General features: G+C 35.9%; 1 protein-coding gene across 1 annotated transcript; it reads left to right on the top strand.

Moving 5' to 3' along the window:
* Positions 1-1,694: 1,694 nt before the first annotated feature.
* LOC126814751 (heparanase-like) lies at positions 1,695-12,414 on the top strand. Its single transcript, XM_056099315.1, has 10 exons — positions 1,695-1,705; positions 2,307-2,425; positions 2,893-3,048; positions 5,697-5,850; positions 6,729-6,779; positions 9,999-10,196; positions 11,041-11,152; positions 11,431-11,540; positions 11,855-12,001; positions 12,229-12,414. The coding sequence occupies exons 1-10, from the start codon at positions 1,695-1,697 to the stop codon at positions 12,383-12,385; spliced, it is 1,215 nt and encodes a 404-aa protein (XP_055955290.1). The 3' UTR covers positions 12,386-12,414.
* Positions 12,415-15,900: the final 3,486 nt, after the last annotated feature.

The raw sequence follows: 15,900 nt of genomic DNA, 5'->3' as shown, positions 1-15,900 counted from the left end.
CACAAAAACACAAATGCTAGCAATCTATATACCTTTTATTCAAAAGTTAAACTACCATAATTTTGAATCTTGGAATATATTATATTAGCTCTACTGAGCTAAACACACATATATTAACGAATTAAGTAGAAAAAGCCAGCCATACAGATTATGGGTTGACCACGCATACTCCTATTTTGGTCTATGCCATTCCACTGAACCCGGAGACATCACAAATTCCTTATGCCGTTTCCTTATCATTATTTCGTAGTTATACTAAAACAAATATGTTTTTAAGCTACCCCCTATAAATTCCAATTTAACAATACTTGCTATAGATCATGATAATATGCATACCTAGCTAGTGATATTATATTGTTTATAAACCTGTGTATAAAATCTTAATAATGGCTATATTTTATTCTCTATACAGTTGAATTTTAAACATTTAATTTGTAATCTGATTTTAATCTTACACTAATATTATTTGATCTGTTAAAAATACATTATGGGAGATTAGATAAAGAGCTGACAGTTCTCACTATAATAGTTAAAACACGATAATGTAAAAGGAATTTGCTAAACATTTCAGTCACATTGATCTACTCTGAACCGAGAATTTAGCGACTGAATTTTGGGCCTAGCCTCGATCATCATTACTAAAGTCGGTACGATAAAATACATAGTCTTGATTATCCATTTCTTGATTTAATCATGAATGAGAGATGGGGAGCAGATCGGATCCTAATCCAGTAAATATCGCAGGCTAGCGATGACATCGAGAGATAATTATGGTCTGGATAAGTTAATTAATGTCGATAACATTTCAGGCCTAAAGAAAGACCCGCAATAGGCAGATTTAGCTCTTGTATAATGTATGTTTAAGCAACTTTACATGTCTAATTTTTCAGAAAAATTGTATTTACCTATTTTTGCGAAAATTTCCACCCAAACAAATTTTTTTTCTTCCACCAGATTTCTTCTTTTTCCACCAGAATTTTTCCTGTTGCTGGGTTGTACGGGTTTTCTTATCTTCCAAAGTCGCTGCTTACCCTTAAGGTCGAAACTTAATCACGGCGACCAAATCAAATACGTAGCAAAATGGGTCTTTGTCTGACATGGAGCGCGGACATAGCTCAAAACCGGTTGCCACATCCTACGTATGACCCATGCATTCTTGTCATACTACATGTCTTAATAAGCCTTGTGATTGTTAGTATTTTCACTTCTCTGTGCTTCCTCTTCACGTTCTGTAATTGCTTCTTTCTATCTCAGTAGTTAAGGCGTTTGTCTTACCAGGAATAACAATGCATCAGTTCGTTTTTACATTTATTATTCCAAGCTGGATGCATAGATATAAGCATAGTAGATTACAATAAAGTCATTCTCTCAAACCCAATCCAGCCAACCTGCTGGAAGAGATTGCTACATCTTCTCCTTCTCACTCAAATTCAAGCGGCTGTCTGGAATATGCTTATATGGTCTTGTAGCTTTTGGTTTTGGACCTTCAATTATCTAATTGGTCAATTAATTATAAAGATTGGTTAATTAGTCTAATGACGTCGAAAACCACCCTTATATGGATAGAGGAAACTTGCAGTAGAAATTCCACACGCGATATCTGTTGTCAACCTAGAATTGAATGTTTAGCAAATAATAACTCTTTTTATGTATCAATCTGTCACTCATTTTGATTAAAATGCATACGAGACAATATGACTTCAATGTGTGAATCTAATAATGAGCCAAATATATTAATTAATACAATGCAACTAATCTAAAGAACAAAGAGCAAAAATTTTAGCAATCTTGCTACATAAAGAGATAATTTGGATGAGTTATCCCAAAACTAAATATTATGTGATTTGTAATTGGAAACGACGCGGGAGGGGAGGGGGGAATACAAAGACGTTAACGTGATTTGTCACTGTTTATCTTTCCCGACCGTTCCATGGCCGATCAATAGTCTTCGCAGTGTATCGTTTGAAAAATCAGTTGACGTTTCGAAGTAAACGGAATTCAAAATGTGAGACATAATAAAACTCTTTCACTATTGCTTGAGATTTTTCGTTGATGACAAAATATCAATTTAATTTAATTTGATTTGAGATTTTGCATGGAAAAAGTGTCGATTGAACTTTATTTGATTTGTTGGTCTATGTTTGTTACACAGTAGCGATGTAAATGATTTTGTGTTCCACTGTCGACATTATAAGCGAGAACCGAAATTAAGATGAGCGAAAAACGACTTCCCTAAATGCCACGGTCTATATTAACCCACTTCAAGAAGTTTAACTGCTTTAATATAATATTTGGTTATTTTCTAGTTCAGTTAGATTGAAGAATTTAGCGAAGGCATTGGGGCCATCTTATCTAAGAGTAAGCGGAACTGCTGTCGATTATACTTTATTTGATGAAGTGAAGTCGGGTAACCGTATATTTAAAAGTAAGTTGAATAACTATCTTTGTATAACACAGTATTATTTGTGATTATTTTGAATAAAAGTGGGTTATAAAAAGAAATGTGGTTTAATAACGATGTATATACATATGGATTCAAGGAGAAATCTAGTCGATGCAGATTTTTTTTTTTTTTTTTTCAGTTTGTATTAATTGAAAATTTAACTGTCGTCTCCACTGAAAACAAGCATAATCAAAATAATCATTCACATATAGGTGGACATTTTGTTTTATAAGCAGTGACTGACAACAACATAGTCTGTTTGTTAAAGGTCAAATAAGCTGTACTTCGGACTGAGCACTGTGGAAAAGGTAGTCCAAAATTAGCAAGCAAATCAACGTCTGTAGAGGTTTTCCTTATATATAACCACAATAAATGCCCAGATCGGACCAATTCAACAATGTATAGTTTATGTTTACCTTATATTTCGATTTAATTGATTTCTGTGACAGAAGAAACATTTGATGGTTTAAACAATCTAGTTAAAGAGGCTGGATGGGGTTTAATTTTTGGAGTAAATCTACAGCACCGGACGAACGGACGATGGGATCCTTCAAACGCACTAAAGTTATTTCAGTACACGATTGAAAAGGGATACCATGTTGCCGGTTGGGAACTGGGAAATGGCAAGTGTAACAAGTATATTTTGTTTATAATACTCCAATAGTATATCATCATACACGGCAAAATATAAACATTTGAACAATAGGATGAAAATGTAAATGTAAGGTCCTTGCAGACAGGTGCTGAAAAAAAGATAGTGTGCTTAAGGGTAAACTATTAAATCTTGCCTCCTTCAACTTATTCCCTAGATTTGGAAATTTCGTGTACTTTTATTGCCAACATGCGTGTACTTATATTTTAGAAACCTGTGGCAAATCTATCAAAAGTTAACCGAATATTTGTATTTTACAAACATATATGTGACATATCTATAGCTAAAGCTAATTGAGTAACCAATTTCGACCCTGTATGGCGGAGGTTTCATATTTTATGTATTGTTTATGTAATTGCATATATCAAAATATTATAATATCAGTTTCCTAGTTGTTACGGGTATTGAAATATTACAGTTTATAATTTAAGATTTTAAAAGTAAACCTGTGATAAAATGAGTTTCATTTAAGGATGCATTTTGTGTGATTTAGATAAAGAGGTCTTTCTTCCTATAGTAGTTCAAATATAGATAATGATTATATTAATACATTTATTCGAATTACTCTATTCTGAGCGGGTATTTGAAGTTTTGACAAGATGTAGCGTATAGCTGGTTTATTATCGTCACAACGGTACTTGTCAATCGAGACTAAGTCTTGGTTATCAATTTTGTAGTTAAATTTGTAAATCACGCCATTTAACTGTACTAAGCCATTTGAATATCGGCCATCCTATGGCCTAAAGTGATGACAGACTTGTCACGTAAAAACATTCTAAATAATAGTTAATTTAACATTTCAAGCCCAAATGAAGACTTGCAATTAATAGACAGATTTAGTTTTTTCATAATGAATCTTTAATATCAAGATCATTATATTCTTCTTAAATATGGATTTAATTATATTCCATTCTTGTTTTGAAACGACAACTTCTTAGAGAAAGGATGCCGCTTCGGGAATATAACCCGATTAATCATCACACTTCGACAACAACCTTTGTCTACCTCAATCAGCTGCTGATAAACAATAAGCTTATACTTATACATTAGATAATGAAATATAAGCCGCAAACAAAATCGGGATGAAAGGACGGATTTCAGAAAATAAAACAATAGCGTTTCTGATGTATGCTATAGAATAATAATTATATACCAAGAACTACAAAGAACCAAGTCAAAACACAAATGTTATTAAATCCGAGAAATTCCAAATTAGCAAAAGCCACAACTTCTATAATAGGATGATGTTTGTACAAAGTTTCATGAAGATATCTTGAACATTTTATGATATACACCCCCCCCCCCCCCACGAAATAAAATTGTACACCAAACACTAAGTCAAATTTGTTTAAATGAAAACACAAATAATATAAATCCAAGAAATTCCTTATGTGCAAACGACACACATACTGTTATAGGTTTATGCGTGTACAAAGTTTCATAAAGATCTCTTTAACGGTTTGGGAGATAAGCTCCGGAAACAAAATTGCACAGCAAAATCTAAGTCAAATAAAACACAAACAATATTAAATGTGAGAAATTCCAAATTAGCAAATGGTACAACTAATATAATAGATTGAGATGTGTACCAAGTTTCATAAAGATATCTTGAATAGTATATGAGATATGATTAGGGAACAAAATTGTACACCAAAAACTTTATGAGATACGCTCCGGAAACGAAATAGGGAAGGACGGACCCCATTTCCATATCCCTCCCTCCATGAAGGGCTCTTCATTATTCACGAAGGGATATTACCACTTTTCTCTCACGAAGGGATATTACCACTTTTCTCTGTACGTTTGGGTTCAGATAGTCAAACAATCCCAGTTGGTTTGAAAAAAAAATTCTCGAAGACTTACCTATAGGATGTAAACTAGCCGTACAATCTAAAGAAATTTGGAGAAAACCTCTTTAATCTGTAGAGTATTTAAAAGATTTTGATGTTCCGTCGCATCAAGTTTGACAAATTCAGGCCTGTTGGTTGTTAGCAAGAAATGTGTACAAACTGATAAGAGTGACCACAATACGCGAAAGCAAGAAATATCATGTTGGCACCCTGGCTCTTCGAAATTTTTTTAGGAGTCATTCCATGTCAAGTGGAACAAATTTCGGAATGTTGGGAACATACCCCCGTCAAAAAAATATGGTATTCTATAAGGTCTTAAACTAACAAATCCGAAATTTTACCTTTCTAGGTAAAAATCTTTTATGGTATATGGTCATTTGAAATTAGGGTGCTGAAATGGACCATAGATTCAGTAATTTTTTCAGGTTTTCATAATGTTTAAGACCTTATATAATCACGTATATTTTTCATAATGTTTTTGGAGGGGGGCATGTTCCCACCATTGGTCCAGTTGACCTTACTATAACGATAACTTTAGCTACGAAGACCCGGTACTAAATGATCAACAATAATAAATTAAATTTAAAATATCTGTTTGTATTAAAAGTAATATTCTGGTAAATACGATATTTAGTTCAGATGTGAATATCAGCCGGGTTGATATAGAAAACCCCCATTCCATTCATAATAAATTTACTGTCCATTAAACGATGATTGTAACGAACCATGTATTATGTGTTTATGGTTTCAGAGCCAGGTCAATATTACAAGCGAAATGAAACTTTAGCGCCTGATGTGATATCCAGAGATTATGATAGAATAAAAACGGTTCTAGATTCCATACCAGCCATGAAACCATACCTTCTTATAGGCCCAGATGTTGGGGCTATCAAAGCACTTGAACCGTAAGTTTTGAAATGCAGTTAACAACATACACAGGAAAATGATCGAAAGTTCTATGGGTGAAACACATCAAAGTGGTATACCGGGTGTACAATATTTTATCATCCAATAACACATTTTACAGTAGATATCGCTTGTGTGATATCTCCTTAGGATCCAGTAATATTGTTGGAGAAAAATTCTCAATTACCATTAACAATTACTGACAGTGACACTAATTAGTTTATTCAATCACGGGCACACCGGGTCAATAGATACGACCTTGCAATGGATCACTACGCAATAATTTAATCAGGGAGAAAGAAATGGGGTTTAATGTCCACTCGACACAAATCAGGCCATTTCGGGACTAACATATTATAAGATGGTTCAATTTTATTTCAATAATTCGTTTGCGCGTAGGGATATTAGCAGTGGGAGGAAACCGGAGGACCTCGAGAAAACCCACGAGACTGGGCAGGGAATCAAAACAACGCCAGTTGACTCAATGACAGACCTTATGATACAACGCGCACGCGCTAACTATTCGACTATCCAACCACCCGTAATGTAATCGGGTTTAGTAAAACTGAATCTATACCAAAGAGTTATATATTTATTTATTTGTGCGCGTAAGAAAGGGTTGGGTGATAAATAAAATCTCCTACTCGGCAAAGCCTCGGTTTTTGTTTACTCTATCGAATTGTGTTGATAATATTTGATATAAAAAAGACGAGTAAGAGATTCTCTATACATAATATCAAACTAACCCTTAACGCTCTGCGATTTGCCATACGAATGCTTAAAACAAAATGGTATGTGATATAGGTATTTTAAGAGCTACATACACAAAGTTTGTTGATATCCATATTATTATACTTATCCCGTTTATATTTCTAAGGATTATGAAAGCCGGAGCTTACCATTCATTAGATGTAATGACCTATCACCAGTAAGTACATACATATATGTATCCATAATAAATTGTGAAAATCAATTTCAATATTAAACAATGCCATCGATGATGTCTTGTAAATGTAGTTCACTGAAATATGTTTTTATTCGCGTTTCTGGACAATGTGAACCTACGCAAGGTAATAGGAATGAGCTATATATAGCAGATATACAACTGGCGGTAGGTTTTCCCGTGAAGTGCATATAGAAGTTATATCTATGTGAGCCTGTCATGACGTCATCATAGGTTGATGATCGAAATAATAGAAAGATCACAGAAATAAATATTTATGCTTTTGACAATTAAATTATTTTATTGTACAGTTTGTAGCATTCAGCACCGAAATAGACGGCGTACTTATCGGCATAGTTAAATTGGTTATCTATGTCCAAGATTATCTTTCAGAATTTTCTTTTCGTTCACATTTCCATTATTTCTTCACCATTCCAAGACTTGAAAGTGTTTATGGCCCAAGAGGTCCATTGTAAAGTATTTTGGGGTACAGTCCTCTTAAAGGAGCTAAATTGCTAACATTTGGGACCTAGAAATTGACACAAGTGGGTCGGAACTCATATAATACTGTAATATGAATGTATATAAACTGATATATACTATTCAAAAAAAGTAGGGGATATTTGATTTTGGGGGCATAATACTAAAATATGCAAATGACTACGAAAAAAGTCACTATAGAACCTAACAGAAGAAACATTTCCAGTTACATGTTACGCCCAAACGCACCAATAGCTACCGCATGGAATGCAGGTGATGCTTGGGATCATCATGGGGGTCCAACCCAAGATTTGCACGACTCTGACTTTGAATGTTACAGTCATTGTGGCATTGAATTCCAGGGTGGAAACATCAGTTTAATTGTTTTAGTGACCAGAAAACAAATTTTGATATGCGTCGGCTTACCCAAAATGAAAGGTTACGTGCCCTTGGCATGCTACAGATCGGCACAACACAGGCGGTTGTGGCGCGGACGATGAATGTTTCTCAGTCTGTCATAAGCAGGCTATGGTCCAGATACCGTGATACACAATCTGTACAGGACAGACCACGCTCAGGGCGACAACTCAAGCCCAGGATCGATTTATCCGTACCTTGGCCTTGAGAAATCGTGTCATCACAGCAAATCAGATCAGCGCTCGTCTTCAAACAGACACTGGTGTGAGAGTGAGTGGCCAGACGATTCGGAATCGACTGCATAGGGGTCACCTTCGCGCCCAACGTCCTCGCGTGATCCCTTGTTTGAGAGATCATCACATTCAGGCAAGACGTCGTTGGTGTAGGGATCGTCAACACTGGGATAATCGACGCTGGAGCAATGTGATGTTTTCAGACGAGTCAAGGTTCACTGTTGATTTTTTGGACAGACGTAGGAGGGTGTGGCGTCGTCGAAACGAGCGCTTCCAAGACGTTAACGTCATCAGACATGATCGATTTGGGGGTGGTTCTGTTATGGTGTGGGGAGGCATCACTGTTGCTGGAAGAACGGCTTTACATGTTGTTGCAGGGCGTGTTACAGGCCAGTACTACCGGGACAACATCTTGGCAGTCCATGTTGTGCCGTTCGCACGACGTCATGGCCGCCGTTTCATCTTCCAGGATGACAACGCAAGATGTCACAGGGCCAGGATCGTTACAGGTTACCTCCAACAACAGAACATCACCACATTACCTTGGCCAGCACTGAGTCCCGACCTCTCCCCCATCGAGCATGTCTGGGACATGCTTGGACAGAGGTTACGTCAACGTCAACAACGTCCTGCCAATGTCCAAGAACTTACTGCTGCGTTGCAACAGGAATGGGACAATCTGGACCAAAATGACCTTAGACGTCTCATTAGGAGTATGCCACGTCGGATCAATGCTTGTTTGGCAAACAGAGGAGGATTTACCCGTTACTGACTTGGTTGTGATGCTGTGGTAACTTTGCTGTTTGACCCCGGGTACCATTTTACCCTTATAATGATCAGTCTGTGCCTTACTTAGTCTAACGATCATTTGGAATAAATCGATGAATGTGAACTTCATTTCATTTTGTCATTTGTTTCTTCGTCAGTTTCATTAGGTGACTTTAATAACACTTAAAAATCAAATATCCCCTACTTTTTTGAATAGTATACATTCAATGGTTTCCGTTTTTACTCTAATTTCAAATCAGTTATGTTCCCCGAAATAAGCCAGCAGTCTCAATCGAATGCAAATTTCTAGCGCCTGGTTATTCCAGTATACATACGCCGTTTGGTTTGGTGCAATATGTCTAGCCTCGTTCCTCGAGTCTCTTGCTAGAACTGGGGCTGAAACGCATTATGTAAAATGTTTATTTTGTCTTAAATATTGGATATCAGAAGCCCATCTTTTTCCGGTAAGATCACAGCATCAATGTTGATTTAAATTGACAAATAATTTATGTTTTCAATGTTGAAGATTTTGGATGATATTGAGTTAGAGACTTAGTTACTTTAACACAGTCGGTCAAAGTCTTCTCTGAAGATAATGAAAACCTTCAAGGTTCACTGTCTGAGTTATCGGAAAAGATTGCCTTTTGATTCAAATTTTATTCCGCATTTTAATAGATCCTCGTCGCTAATCTAAGACTCCAAACATCATAGTTTTTTGTTTGCACAATTTTATTCAAATGCTATCAAACTAGTGTTTCATAGAAAGACTGAAGAATAACCAATCAAAGTAAAAAAGGTATTTTTTTTAAACAATCAAAAGTATACAAATAACTTAATTATCATTTCCATATAGAATCGTCTTTTGACGGAGTTGGTAGAGTGCTTAGATTTGTTTTCAGATCTAGATTATTAGAATGATCAACACAATATCCACAGTAAAATGTTTAAAGGAGGGGGGAGGGTGGTCCACAAGACCCCTTGTGTCCGATAATGTAATACTTTTGGTTTCGTGTCAAATGGAAAATAATACCACTGCTCACTCCCGTTCTATTTGCAGCTGTCAATGTATAAAATTCTCGCTAGACAATTATGAACCAGTTCCCCATAAATGTCAAGGATATGGTCGTGGGGTCCCGAAATACCCCTTATATCCGCACAAAGGTTAAAAGTATTACAGACTCGCTTGGAGTTCAATTGAAGGGTAGATTTGTGTCAGGATGTCATAACTCCAAGGTGGCTGAGATCAGTTCATGCCAGTACTCATTGTTTCCTCAACTTCGTTGACATTGTAATATTTCTCATTCAGATATTATGTACATGGCGACACCGCAAAAGTAGAAAATTTTTATAATATCCACGTCATTGAAAGTGTAAAGTTTGTCAGCCAGATGGCTTTAGATATAAGCCACAGAAATGGTGGGAAACCTGTCTGGTTAGGAGAAACATCTTCAGCTTCTGGCGGAGGGGCGAAAGGTATATCTGATAGATACGTAGCAGGATTTCTGTAAGTTCCTTTATTCATATTGAAGTCTTCAGTATCAATTAAGAATTAATATTGCGTATCTACGAAACGTCGCTTTAAATTAAAACTGTAACTGTGTTGCATTTTATGTTATAGTGTTTATTTGTTATAGTGTTTATTATTAACGTTGCGTAATATTCGAAAGATTAAATTCCTGTAGTCATGAAGAGATAACGGCAACGTTAAGCAATATTAATAATAGTTTATGTCAAAATATCGGACATTTACCGCTAAAGTGGCTATGTCCAGAAGAGATGCAAAGACCTTTTCCGCACCGTAGTATTATGTAAGAGTTTATCTTTGGTACAGTAAATAAAGTGTAATCGACTTAATTGTCGAGCTAATGCTACTCCTAAACGGTGAAGAATATCATTGAATGATAAGATTGGTCTGGGGATATACTGACTAAAGTGAGGCCTTACAAATGTGTATCAGTGCTTGCGAATGCTTTCAAAATGCCCTTGCGAACGACTACACAACGTTTGTGTTTCGAAATGCACATAAATCTCTTGGCAATATTTCTGCTTTGTCAATTATGTTTCTCTCACACAGAGGGGAATAGGCTTACGAATGCAATTTGCAACCAGTTCGCAATGGCCATAAAGTGATCGCCCGAGACACATAGGCGTCATTCATTGGCTTTTGCGAGTATTAGGAACATGTCTGGCAATCACTTTGTGGTCATTGAGAATTGTATGGGTAAGCATTCCGTGAAGACATTGGTATGACATAACCCTTTACATTCAAGATAGTGGGTAAATCAGTTAAGTAGGGTCCATCTTATTTAATATTTTTTTTATTGTAAAACATAATAAATATTTTAAAGGTGGTTAGATAAATTGGGCAAGTTGGCGACAATGGGAGTAAAAGGTGTATTTAGACAGGAATTGGCTGGTGGTATTTACACTTTGTTAGATACAGATTGGAGACCCAGGCCTGTATGTTAATATTTATTTAAGCCATGGAATAACACAAGCATAATCTGTTTAAAATGGGCGAAAGTATATTAATTGGTCAATAGATTGTAGATTAATTATTGTGGTTAATTTTCAATGGAAATGTCAAACACGGGATGGGACATTTTCCCAGAGTAATAAGGGTAGACTGATTCAGGCATCTCAACAGCAGCACTCGTAAGGAATTATTCAAATAAATCATATGAATAGAACTTCCTGGTACATACACATATTTAAAATAATTTAAAACTACTTTTTAGGATTATTGGTTAACTGTTTTATACAAAAGGTTAGTGGGTACTGTTGTCCTATCTCCACCAACACCACCACCATATTCTAGAGTATTTGTCCAGTGTACCAACAGAGCCAAGTAAGCATAATATATGAAAAATTGAAACAAAATTAGGTTAGCTATAAAATTCCACAAATAAGAAGTTGTCCGACCTACCTTTCCCAGAACAAAGATTGTTGTCTCGTGTTTTAGCGCCTGCTTAAAAAATACCATAAACTAAATCAAAGATTTAGCGTGAGACAAATTAACCGATCATTAATTATGCCTGATGATGTTCAATGGAAATCCAACTGTCTACATATCCGAAGTTTATTGATGATTTGTATATTTTACCCGAATTTTATAGGTGGAATAATTAATGTCTTTTGTTAAAACCCCATTGTTTTTTGCAGTACTTATGGCTACAACCCTGGAAGCGTGACGGTAATGGTTTTAAATCTTCGAGATACAAATATGAATTTCAAACTGGGTTCTATGGCGGATAAAATGGTAGAATTATATATGCTGACACCCGGATCTCAAGACGGTTTACTTTCCAAGTAGGTTTGTCATTTTTTGTGAAACGGTGACATTAAGACAACACAAACTAGGTCATTTCGGTACTGATATATTAAAGTAATCATAATCCTTGCCACTCTCATGTTTGCAACTCGAAACATCATTGATCTAAAGCGCTGTCTTATAGACCACCCAACCCCATTTATGTGTCTAGAATGTGATCTCGTTTTCTTAGTTTAAATTACATTTCATTTTTATATCTCAACAGAACAGTTAAACTAAATGGTAAAGAGTTATTTCTGGTAAACGATGAAAAGTTACCTCCTTTATTACCACGTAAACAGAAAGGAGATTGGATTGCTGTTGCAGCACATTCGTTTGGTTTTATTGTAATACCCGATGCGAACCACAGAGACTGCCTTTAATCTTTAAATAAAGGTTTACACCGTTTAAAGTTGGTATATTATTTAGTCGGTGCAAGCTTGTATAGCACTATTCACTATATTTGTACCATTTTGATGACAAAGATACCGCAGATAATATTTTCTGAAATGTTGACAGATTTAAAATTTGTTCAAGTGTCTTGATATGTCAGCTGCACTTTTTGCATTGTATATTGTCAATATGTGGATGCTTACTTCTCCGCCGGATCGCGTGAAAAATAATTTATAATCCACGTCAAAATCGATAGAGATTATCTTTACAAAATAAAGCGATTATTGATATGAAAGTGAAAGACAACATTTGTGAATCATACGTTTTTGGTACATACTCTTAATATTTGTAACACACAGGGAAATTAAAGAAAAGTGTCCCAGCCACATAGAGTCGGATCAGACTGAATAGAGTTTCATTGTAAATAAATTCTATTTCATGATTGACCAGCGGTTGCCAGGCAGGATACGCCCACATTTTGCAAGATATGGATAGAGTACAAGCTAAAAACAAAAACGATTTTTTTTTACAATCAGGGGCCATAATCCAGAAAGTTATGGTCTAAAATGTGCAAATATCAAAAGGGACTGAGATGTTTTAAATATGAAGATAAAGTTTCATCAAATCGGATAATAATTGTGACCTCTAGAGGGTCCATAACCTTTAAATTACATACTTATACACAATTTGCATACAAAGAGCGACCTTTTTGTCGGGCAGTTTCATTTCGAATTTCCCGAAAATCGAATTCAACCTTCATCATAGTGGAATGGTGATATATCTAAACGGTTTTAAAAATCGGAAAAAATCATTGGGACCTCTAGAGAATTCACAAGCTAAAAATGCGATTTTTCGACCAATCGGAGGCCATAATCCAGGAAGTTACGTTCTGATATGTGCGATTATTATCAGGAACCACGATCATAAAATTTATTATAAAAACATAAATTTAAAGTTCCATCCAAATCGGATAAAAACTGTATCCTCTAGAGGGCCCACAACCTTGATATACCATATTTTTTTTTACAATATTTGCGTAGAAGGGGCGGTCATTTTGTCTGACAGTTTTAGGTCGATTTTCACGAAATTCAAACTCGACCATCATTAGGGTGTAACGGTGATATACTAAAACGTTTTTTTTTTTTTAAATCGGATACAAATTGTGACCTCTAGTGGGACTACAAGCTAAAAGCGCGAATTTTCGTACAATCAGGAGCCATAATCCATGAAGGTATGGTCCAATACATGCCAACATAAAAAGGAACCGAGATCTTTGGGAGATAGACCTATATTTCAAGTTTCGTCAAAATTGGATAAAAATTGTGACCAGTAGAGTGTCCACAAACAAATTGTGGACGGGCGGGCGGCAATTTCATGTGGACGGGCGGGCGGCAATTTCATGTGGACGTATTCAAAAGAATTTCATCGAAGCTTAAAACGTGATTTTTCATACAATCAGGGGCCATAATCCATGAAGTTATGGTCCAATACATGCCAACATCAATATTAACCGGGATCTTTGGGATCTCGTCAAAATCGGATAAAAATTGTGACCAGTAGAGTGTCCACAAAGAAATTGTGGATGGACGGGCAGAGGTGACGGCAATAAACGTCCATGTGAAAATGTGGGCATATACAAAAGAATTTTATAGAAGTTATTTATGAACAAAACAGTTTGTGTCATTGTTTTGAAACATTGGACAATATCTTCAGTTTAAATATAGATAAAACAACTTGACAACTTGCCGATAACAATACAGGTAACAAACCTATTTGACCGCATGATAACACGCACCCATGTCCCAACGCAAACCCCTCTTTAATCTCCTTGTTTGACTTCGAAATCCCACGTAGTTTCCACGGTCAACGATGTTCATAGAAACAAGCCAACAGTGAGGCTGATGTCCCCCGCCGAAATCCCAAAATAAATAGATGACAAATATTAATTAATTAGCTTTAGCTTGAAATGTTAATCATTCACCTAATGAACATCTACATCAGGTTTAAACATTCTACCTCAATTAAAAGCAGAGTTTTTATGTTCCAAAGTCTCGACCAATCAAATTGCTTATCGCTCCGCTTACCCTGAGCAGAAAATGCTCATTATCGAACTTAGTCAATGTATTGATGTAATAAAACTATACACCAAATTTCATCACTCTCACTTAATTAGAACTAAAGTTATCATGTCCCAACCCCCCAACCAATCAACGTGCTTATCTCTGCTTACCCTAAGCAGAAAATGCTCATCTTCAAACTCCATCGAGGCATTGACCTAATAAACACCTACACCAAGTTTGAACTTCATAGCTCAATTAGAAGGAGAGTTATTGTGTTCCAAAGTCTCAGTCAATAAAATTGCTTATCACTCTGCTTACCCTGAGCAGAAAATGCTCATTATCGAACTTAGTCAAGGTATTGATGTAATGAAACAATACACCAAGACGTTTCATCACTCTCACATAATTAGAACTAAAGTTATCGTGTCCAATGCTCATCATCAAACTCCATCAAGGTATTCACCTAATGAATAACCTAATGAATGCCTACACCAAGTTTAAACATTCTACCTCAATTAGAATGAGAGTTATTGTGTTCCAAAGTCTCGACCAATCAAATTGCTTATCGCTCTGCTTACCCCGAGCACAACTAAACACTGTCACCAAGTTTCATCACTCTCACTAAATCAGAACTAAAGTTATCGTATCCCAAAGCATCAACCAACCAAATTGCTTATCTCTGCTTACCCTAAGCAGAAAATATTCATCTTCGATCTCCATCTAGGCATTGACCTAATAAACACCTGCACCAAGTTTGAACATTCTAGCTCAATTTGAAAGAGTTATTGTTTCGGACAGACGGACGAGCTCATTTTAATAGTCCCCTGCTTTCTTCAAAAGGCGGGGGACAAAATTATAAAATCTGAAATACTATGCATCAACCTAGGAATTTGACTCACATGTGTAAAGCCGTGTAACTAAGAAACATTGCAACAGAACAGATCTGTAACCAAAACACTAGCCAGATAAGCTTAAATACACGTGGATCTACTACTGGTCGCCAATTGGTGACGAAGACGCAGACATACATGTACGTTTTATTGAAGAACAATTAAACCTACACCATAGTACTGACGATGATGATTGCATGGGTGTTAATTACATTAGCTTTATCTGGTGAGTTCTGTGGGTATTTTTGTGACATGGTTAGGACAAACATCCTATCTAGTACCAACATGTGTTGATGTCCACTATAACGTCTGTATTATTTCAGGTTGTCTTGTTGATGGACAGATTGATGTCAACCACTGTACAGATTTTGCGACCAACATAGCTAAATGTCGATCAGAGTACTATCCTAGTTTGGTACTCAACACATATGAACAACTACAGGGTTTATTTACGAGAAGCACAAATGATTTTTGCGGGTAGGTCTTGAAATTATATATTGTATAATTCTGTGGGTAACCCCATAAATATTAATCGTCAATAAAATTAGATTTAAA

Source organism: Patella vulgata, chromosome 3, assembly GCF_932274485.2.
Source record: "Patella vulgata chromosome 3, xgPatVulg1.2, whole genome shotgun sequence".
NCBI lineage: Eukaryota > Metazoa > Mollusca > Gastropoda > Patellidae > Patella > Patella vulgata.
Note: the sequence above shows the minus strand (reverse complement) of the source record. Positions and strands in the feature narration are given on the sequence as shown.

Coding starts and splice junctions, on each gene's coding strand:
- LOC126814751 (XM_056099315.1), top strand. Junction 2,426..2,892: donor GGGTAACCGTATATTTAAAA/GTAAGTTGAATA, acceptor TTTCTGTGACAG/AAGAAACATTTGATGGTTTA. Junction 11,541..11,854: donor CAGTGTACCAACAGAGCCAA/GTAAGCATAATA, acceptor TGTTTTTTGCAG/TACTTATGGCTACAACCCTG.